We start from the raw sequence: 9,428 nt of genomic DNA on the forward strand, positions 1-9,428 counted from the left end.
TGGAAAACATCATACTCGCACCAGAGGTGGCCCTAGTGCGTAGTTTCTTAACCATGACAAACCAGGTCATACGTACAAAAGTCTAGGAATGGAGCCAAGCTCTGTCATGTTAATAAATGATAATTATGAACATGTGTAACTGAGGAGTAATTTCTAAGATTTCTTTGAGTGGTTTTGAGAAATGTGACTTTTGTAGTCGGTCAAAAAAAACTAATTTGCCACATAAATGAATAGGAAGAGAAATTGAATACTTCAATTTAATACACTATTATATATGTGAGTTTGATGGAAGGTTGGTAAACAATGACAAATATTATTTTATCATTTTTAATGATGTTTGTTCATGTGATACATGTATATGTATATTTATTGATTTTTATAAATCACATAGAACCGTACATGAAAGCATGATCTCTTATTCACCAAAAAAGTGAATGGTAAAGCTTAAAAGAAAATAAATTAGATCGTTGTATTGTGACATTATTTTATGGTGGTGCATTTGAATCAGAACATATATTTTAATTTCAATATATTTTTTCAATCAATCACAATAAATAAAATATATAATGACATTTTTTAGGACAATAAATGTGTTTTTCATTTAAATATTTTGTAATCAATTTTGTAATTCAGACCATTTGCACGAATTTAAAAAGTAATTCATGTTGTTGGTATCATAAAACTTATCAACAATTAGATTTATTTTTCAAAATTGTTAATCATTAATAAAAATATTTTTCTTCTATTTTTCAATCAATCGATTACTAATTTTCTTTTTCCAATTATTTACTATAAAAAATTTTGAAACAAAAGCAATTAATAAGCATAAAAATAGGATAAAATTAATTCTTATAAGAGCGAAATAGGAATTAATAGTGATTAGCATGACAGTACTAAAATTATCCATAATTCATAATTTATCCAAATTAAACCCAATAAAATTAAATTCATCCCGATTAATCCATAGGTAGTATCAAATATAGAGAATGAATGTAAATAATATAATCTAATGAATAATTTTAATAATAGATGGATTCAAATTTATCATTTATATCTAATAGATATTCATGAATATATCTATTTGGATGGATATCCAATTCAAGCAAAAAAACAAATATTCACAAATGTTATTTGCTTTTCAATTTCATCCACTATTTCAGCTCTCACTTTCTTGTAGTGATTCTCAATATCACTTTGATTTTTGTATTAAATTAAGATCAATTATAGGTAGGGGTGAGCATGTGTCGAATTCGGTCGGGTAAAGGCTTGTCCTTACCCGACCCTAAATATTGTTTGAGTCATTTTTTAAATATGGACCTGAAGCTAATCTGACCCTAAATGTTGATCATGTCAATCTTCGAACTCGGACCCCACCTAGACTTGATTAAATATATTGCATACCAGATTTAGATAAAGTCTTCTCAATGTTACATATTATTATGGATATGTAATTTGACATATAAAATGATATATGTATACATATTGTTAATTATATATATATATATATATATCATAAAAAATTAGAGAATTAATGATATTTTCAACTAAATAGGTGTTATTACTCTCTATATAATTGAATACAGACACATACAAATATAATGAGTAAGTGATCATGGAATAGGTTGGACTGAAACATGTCCTACTGGCCCTAAATATTGATTGTGTCTAATTTTTAAATTCGAACCTAACCCTAGACCAGATGAGACCTAACAAATTTCAGACTCGATCATGATCAGACCATACTGAGTGAGCGAGTAGGGTCAGATCTTGCTCACCCCTAATTATAGGACATATAAATATGATTAATATTAAAAATTTATTCTTGAAAATATAAAATATATAAACATTTCTTAAAAACTTTACACTTAGAATCTTTTAAGTAACATCTTGTAGAATATCACAAAAAATATATTTTTTAAAAATTTCAAAACATCATTTTTTAAAAAGTGTTTCTTAAAAATATATTAAAAAACAATTTTTTTTAAAAACAATTTTTTAAAGTGGTTTTTTAAAAAAAATGTTTTTACTAGAGGTTTTTAAGAGAATAATTTTATTCAAAACTATTTATAGTTTCAATTAAAAACAAATGGATTAAATATTATCTATCTAATCTATTAAAAGGGATTGATGGATGAATTGGAATTCGCCCAATTAGGTTAGATGTGGATAGATTGGATAGTTTAATATATAATTTAAATGGATTGGTGAATAATTTTTCATTATCCATTACCATCAAAATCCATTCATTTATCATCCATGGGTATTTACCATAAGAGAGTAAAATTCAAAGTAAAACTTTGTAGTAAACCAGCCCCAAGCTGTTCACGTACTTAAATCTCAGACATCCAATCTATAGTAGAACAATAGGGAGACAAGAAAAGCTTCACAAAATGCTTGGGCATATAATGCTTAAAATAAAGAATGCCTCACCATATAATATGCTGGAGCAGTAAAATTTATTGGCGAGTAATGTGGTCATGGAAAGTAATAAATACTCATTCATATTCTTACTCCAATCTAAACTCAATCGACATAAGATACAACTTATATAGTAGACAGAGACAAAAACCAAATAACAATGTAAAACAAAAAATTGGACAATCCAAACATTTTCTTCTCCACCTCAAAAATGGTTCCCAACAAATATGTCCCTTCCCACATCTCTAAATTCCACTCAGGATTCTGTAACAGGTTTTCTTGTTTGTCTATTCTTTTATGTCTTCAGCTGAAAAGGGGGCACTAGGAACATCAAGAGTGATTCCTGCTTGGATTTGACCCCACCCAATAAGACGCCAATGCTTCTCAACACGTCGACTAAGGGCAATCTTTTCACCCTTGCTGGTGCATACCGGGGAAGTGAGTTGCAACTTGGCCAAATCATTCTTCACAGCAACAACTCTGGCCCCGGTCGACATTGATCCTATGTTCAACATCAGCATTTCTCCTTTAGCCAGTTTCGAAACCTTTCCTTGTCTCTCGGTGCCTTTTGTCCGGACACCTAGAAGTCGCCTAAGCAAGAAAAAATTTACCTGGAAGACAATAAAATGAAAAAAAAAATTAGCCGTAAACAATGCTTTTAAAGCACAACAGGCTAACTGAGACTCATCTTTAATGAGTTGTTGCATAAAACTTCCCTTGCAAGAGTGGTAGACACAAATGTGACTTCAAATTAGTAGTAAACAACATTTCGACCACCCACCTAATTCTACCAGACGGAGATAAACTTATAAGCCATTAGTCATAGCCACCTACCTCAAGTTCAACAAAAACCTCTGGCAGTGATCCAACTGATCCGAGAACTTGCCCAACTAACCTATCAGCACGTGTCAAAGTGGGATCCATAGTTGTCCCAACACCAATTAGGCCTCCAGGCACAGCATATTGAAGCTCATTTTGTTCAGCAAACAGCGAAACTATTCTAGAGTATATGGGTGTGCATTTGATATTTCCATTCTCGTCTTTAACAACTATACCAGGTCGAACTTCAATGAATTGATTGACCTTCAAAACACCCTGCAAGAAAACATATTGTCAGAGATGTGTACAACAAAAACATGTCAATATACCTGATAACAGAATCAGTACAGGATCAATGGGTCCATGGCCTCTTCGACACTTGGAAGATTCATCATATCAGATTCACGGGCTTAGAGATAAAAACAACACAACAGAATCATTTATTCTGATTCCACAAAACAAGATGCAATAATGAGCAGGATACTTGTTTTAATGTTTCTCATTCATTGAGGGTTAATGCATCATAATAATTCATACCCTTTGAATTATTTGCAAAAATAATTGCACATAGAGAAGCACTGCTTTTAAATTCAAGAATTGATTGAATATTTTAAAAACAATGCCAGCAACCATTCAAAATATTAATAGGAATACCAACAACTGCATGTTATGCAGACAAAGTCAGATAAGTGAAAGTTCAGCATTAAAAACATTGTATAGGAATGTTGACCAAAAGAGTTACCCTTAGAATGCTTCCACCAGCTACACCTCCTTTTATGTCATCAACCTCAAACCCAGGTTTATTGACATCAAATGACCGAATAACAATCATATTAGGGGGAGAGATGAAGTTCCTTTCAGGAATTGGGATCTTTTTCACGATATACTCACATACGACATCAATATTATACTTCAGTTGTGCTGAAATAGGTACTACTGGTGCACCATCAGCAACAGTTCCCTGGTAAGCCACCAAAAGGGAGGAGAATTACTTAAGCTATTAAGCTATTAAAGAGGAATTCATTTGTATAGAAGAAATTATTTTCATAGAAAACTTACTTGTATGAACTTCTGAATTGCTTCATGCTGATTGATTGCCACATTTTCTTGAATCAGGTCTACCTTGTTCTGAAGGATTATTATGTGCTGCAGCCGCATAATTTCCACAGCAGCTAAATGCTCAGAGGTTTGTGGTTGTGGGCAACTCTCATTAGCAGCTATGAGTAGCAAAGCTCCATCCATGATTGCTGCTCCATTAAGCATTGTAGCCATGAGAATATCGTGTCCCTAATGAAATTGGACAAGCAAAAATAGATATCATATCATTGTAAAAGCAATCATACTAAATATATCAAAATATTGAATGATATACACATCTTCATGGATTAAAAGAACTAGGAGAGAATATGCTAAGGAGAGGGGTTGAACTTTACAGGGACAAAAACAACATAACCAATGGCAGGTATATTAAAGTAAATCCTAAATAATATACAAAATTTCATGAAATTATGGTATGAAAAACACTAAATACCAAATGACAGTTCTGGACATTACCGGGCAATCTACAAAAGAAACATGTCTCAGCAATTTCATTTTGGAGTTCTCAAACCCTGGCGCATCACACATAGGAGCATCTTCCTTTCCACTCCCATAAGCCCTGTTGTTTTTTTAATTACATCAGTAAAGGTGAAATGATCTCATAATATAATAACAATTGCAAAATAAATACCCACTTATAGGACATAGGCCTTGGACACCGTTCATCTTCACACTTATATATCTTTGCATTTGCATAGCCAAGCTTGATTGTAATGTTCCTCTCTAACTCATTTTTAAAACGTACAGTCTGCACATTCATGGGATACCAGAGGTCAAAAGTGTAGAAAATGCAACCCACTAGGAGAAGAGAACCATTTTCTTGGAGGATTTCAATGAATTATAGCTAATCAAATGAACCTAACTAGACAATTTATCTATGAAAAAACAAAATATATATATTGAAACATACCCTCTTCACACACTCAATGGGAAGTCAATTTCCAAGCTTCGTGCACAACTATGCTACTTATATTTGGTAAAATTTCAACTAGATATAATCTTTATGAGTTATAAACAATAAATAAATATTTTCTTTTCATTTGAATCAAATCAGCCATGTTTACAAGGAATTAGATATACATATAAAATATAATATATAAAGTTAAACACTGCCATCCCCAACACTGCACCCCCAACAAAAACAGATAAAGGCAAAGGAATACCTGAACACCTGATATTGCTTTCACAACTGTTGACTTGCCATGTGCCACATGACCTATGGTGCCTGCCAAGATGCAATTCATCAACATTAACAATCATCAATTGAAAAGAAGAACTTACACAAGTTTAAGTTAGTAGTTCAAACATAGCAGTAAAAAATTGGCATACCAATATTAATGGTAGCTTGCCGAGATATGACTTCAGGAGAAAGTGGATGCAATTTTGTCACATCCAATTTTTTCAGATCTTGTTCCATCAAACCCTTCCGTGCCATTTTGCAAGTGTTTTATGACTTTACAAATATTTGATGCTAAACTATCTGCATGTTAGCATCATAGGACAAGAAACCTGCATCAGCATCTACATTTTTTTGTAAAGATTTATACATGACATGTGATACTTAATCCTATTAGGTCTTACCCTACCATGACTCATCACCAGATAAAAGACTCATGCTTAATGTAAATATATTATTTTCTCCAAAAAATTTAATAAATAATAGTAACAATTTTACAAAACGTCCAAATGTAGACATCAATTGATTATTCCACATCTCATGCAAGCCACTAACTTTCTCCATATAAGGATAAGCTGCGCACAAACCCTTTCAAATTTGAGGCTTTTGTAAATATATTCCTCAACTTACACTTTAGGTAGTTAACCCTGCAATTCTAAAAAAGTGTATACAAGTACTTAGGTTCCCACATGCAAAAATTTTACTAAGGAGTCAATGGGTAGATTCACGGTTAAAGTTTTAAGCTTGAGAATTATCATAAAGAAGAATTGACAAACTAAACCATAGGCAGCAACTAATGAAAGTCTATTTAAAATTATTATGGGGAATCGGCGCACTTCTCCTTTTATCTAATTGTAATTTCCAACAACACTAAGCATATTGATCAAAACATAGCTGATAATTATTATGCAGCTTTTGAAAAAAGTAACCATTCAGTCAATTAGCATCTAAAAAGGTGGGGTTCCCTTGATAATCTCAAATCACAGGTATCAAATTGATTTACATGTTTAAGAAATTAAAAATGTAGATTTCAAAAATACCCATATCTCCATCTTGAAATTATCCACATTCTTTCATCTCCGTCCTCCGGATTGGATCCTTACTCATGACCCTCCCCCCCACCCCTGCCCCGAAAAAAAAAGTAAACTGAGAACTATCTTCCTCCACCTAGTTCCTGGCTGACAAAAGATATCATCATGATCTTCTGTATTCAAACCTCCTATTGCCTGATTTAGACTTTGATCCACACAGAAATATAGTATGATATTGAAATTGAACTAGAGACGGCTTAAAAAGTGCTATCATCGAGAGAAGAAATACAATACATACAAAATGATTTATATGCATCTTTTGATAAAATGTCATGGTAAATTGGTAATGTAACACCCATTTTCATCACCCACAGCATTGTATTTGCCGATCGGCCCTATCGTTGTTAATAAAAACTCAGGCCGCTCTTGTGTTCTCCACAAAGATCTAACATCTAGAGGCTTATGGGTACCGTGTCAATTAGCAACAATTTCTCCAGTGAGTCTTCAGACAAGTACCATAAAAAGCATTTTGAAATAACCAAATCTATATATATAATGCACAAATGAGAATCAGGGACACTAAGGAAAAACACTAGTACAAACAAAATTGACCAAAATAAAGTCAATTCCGAAATTCTGCATAGTAATTTTAATGTTCCATAATAATTTCCAGAAAAGAGAAAAAGCACAAGGAAGTGAATTGGGCATTTAACAACAATTAACTCTCTCTTTTTGCAACAGCTCATAAAAGATTCATCGATTTCAAATGCAAGCTATAATATTTAAATTAATCAAATCAAACATTCCAGCTACACCCTAATTGACTTATAGCAATCCTCATTAGAACATCTCCAAACCCTAAAAGATTCATCGATTTCAAATGCAAGCTATAATATTTAAATCAATCAAATCAAACATTCCAGCTTCACCCTAATTGACTTATAGCAATCCTCATTAGAACATCACCAAACCCTAAAAGTCAAATCTTCCCCGAGCTAAAGCAAAAAATAATTTACAGATGAAATAAAAAGTACTAATTAACAATCCAAACAGAAAAATTATACACACAACATAAATATAATGAAAATCTGAACAGCAACAAGAGAGAGAGAGAGAAGTAATGAAAATTGGAAGGAAAAAATAAAAACCTGAAAGAAGCTGGAGGCTTTGGTGATCGGAGGGGTGGCAGCTACGGCGGATAAAGGTGGCCGGAAATAGTGTGTACGGCGGGGAGGAAGAGGGACAGTGCAGATGAGGTGTGTGAGAGCGGTAGACTGTGTGTGGCTAAGGCAAGGGTAAGAGATGACAAACCCTAATTCGAGAAAACAGAAAATTACAATATTACATATTCATTTTATCTATTAGTATAGTAAGCAATATCATCACTTATTACATGCATAATGAAAATTAAATCGAGTGAAATGTTTAAATTTTATAGAGTACTAGTGTGCTTGGTGTCTGTCAAGTGTTTGTTGGTTCAAGTTCTTATTTTAAGTACTAAATTATTTTTTATACATTTCATTTTTTTGTAGAATTAAAATATTTATTTTATATTGTATTTACTTTATATTATATATTATTTTGTCTTTATTAGAATTAGTGTGTACAGGCATTTTGTGTCTGCCGGCGAATATTGTGTGATACAACATATTCAATTTTTATATATTATATTTTTTGTATTTATAATTTAAGGTGAGATATGTGGTTAATAATGTATTAGTGTTAGTTGCTTAGGATTATATAGTTTTTTGTAAAAATTAAATAATGTTAAGGGCAATATAGGAAATGAAAATTACAACATGAGAGAGTTATTTCAAGTTTTGGCTTTATATATAGTATAGATATCGTAAAAGTTTTTGATAATTAATGCCTCATCCATATCCATAATTCATTTATTATTACTTTTTGTTGAAAAGTTATTAATAGTTAAAAATAAATAATAAATGATACAATAATAATAAAATGAATTCCTCTCTTCACTACTCAGAATGTGAAATGGATTATTTTTTTAAAAATATTTAATTTAAAAAAACACAAATCTGAACCATTTAAACTTTAACTCTCCAATAATAGAGAGTAGTGAGACTCAATAATAATGTATATAATAACTATTATATTGTTGGTGTATAATTTTTTCCTCATACTTGTATATAATTAGTGCATATTCAAGAGAGGATGATGACTAAATATATGATGGTGAGTAATAAACTAATAATGTAATAAAATTATTTTCACATGCATAAGTTTCTCAAGTTCATTTTGCTACCTCAAAATATTTGATTTGGTATGTGAAAATTGGTTGATTAAAAATGATCTTCGTAAATATTAAATGTGTGTTGAATTAGTTATTTTTAGCAAGTTTTTAATGATCATATCTGTGACATTTTAATCTATATCATGAACTATCTTGACTCATGTTCATAATTTTTAGTAGTGATTTGAAATTTTATCATTTTAAGGAATAACACCAGAAAAATTATAAAAATGAAAGTAGATATTCATCTTATTATCAATCATTGGATTAATAGTAATTTTAACATACATAAAGACATGAAATATGATGGTTGTAGCTAAAAATATAAAACACGGTTATTACATTTTCATCAAATATATTTTTCTCTATAATAGTTAAAACCATTGTGACACTTACAAAAAGTTTAGTTTAACACTCTCATATTATAATTGCTCACTTTTATGAAATCAGATCCTCTCAATAATGGATAGAAATAGTGATATGTGTTCTTAAAAAGACTTTAATGGTGTGTATTTTAAATTACTTTTAAATAAAATTTGTAAATTATAAAATTCACATTTACACATCACATTCCAGTATTAGACACTTGAATATTGGAGAGGATCTTAGCCTTAATTTTACTATTAAAAGG

General features: G+C 31.1%; 1 protein-coding gene across 1 annotated transcript; it reads right to left on the bottom strand.

Annotated features, from left to right (window-relative positions):
• Positions 1-2,434: 2,434 nt before the first annotated feature.
• Positions 2,435-7,860, bottom strand: LOC109340214 (eukaryotic translation initiation factor 2 subunit gamma-like). The gene is made up of 9 exons (XM_019577829.1): positions 7,692-7,860; positions 5,665-5,815; positions 5,499-5,560; positions 4,971-5,083; positions 4,792-4,894; positions 4,297-4,524; positions 3,980-4,198; positions 3,253-3,513; positions 2,435-3,029 (listed from the first exon to the last, which is right to left on the bottom strand). Exons 2-9 carry the CDS (start codon positions 5,768-5,770, stop codon positions 2,706-2,708), a joined length of 1,416 nt encoding a protein of 471 aa, XP_019433374.1. The 5' UTR covers positions 5,771-5,815; positions 7,692-7,860; the 3' UTR covers positions 2,435-2,705.
• Between the last annotated feature and the right edge of the window lie 1,568 nt (positions 7,861-9,428).

Source organism: Lupinus angustifolius, unplaced genomic scaffold (genome assembly GCF_001865875.1).
Source record: "Lupinus angustifolius cultivar Tanjil unplaced genomic scaffold, LupAngTanjil_v1.0 Scaffold_149_35, whole genome shotgun sequence".
In the NCBI taxonomy this organism is placed as follows: Eukaryota; Viridiplantae; Streptophyta; class Magnoliopsida; order Fabales; family Fabaceae; genus Lupinus; species Lupinus angustifolius.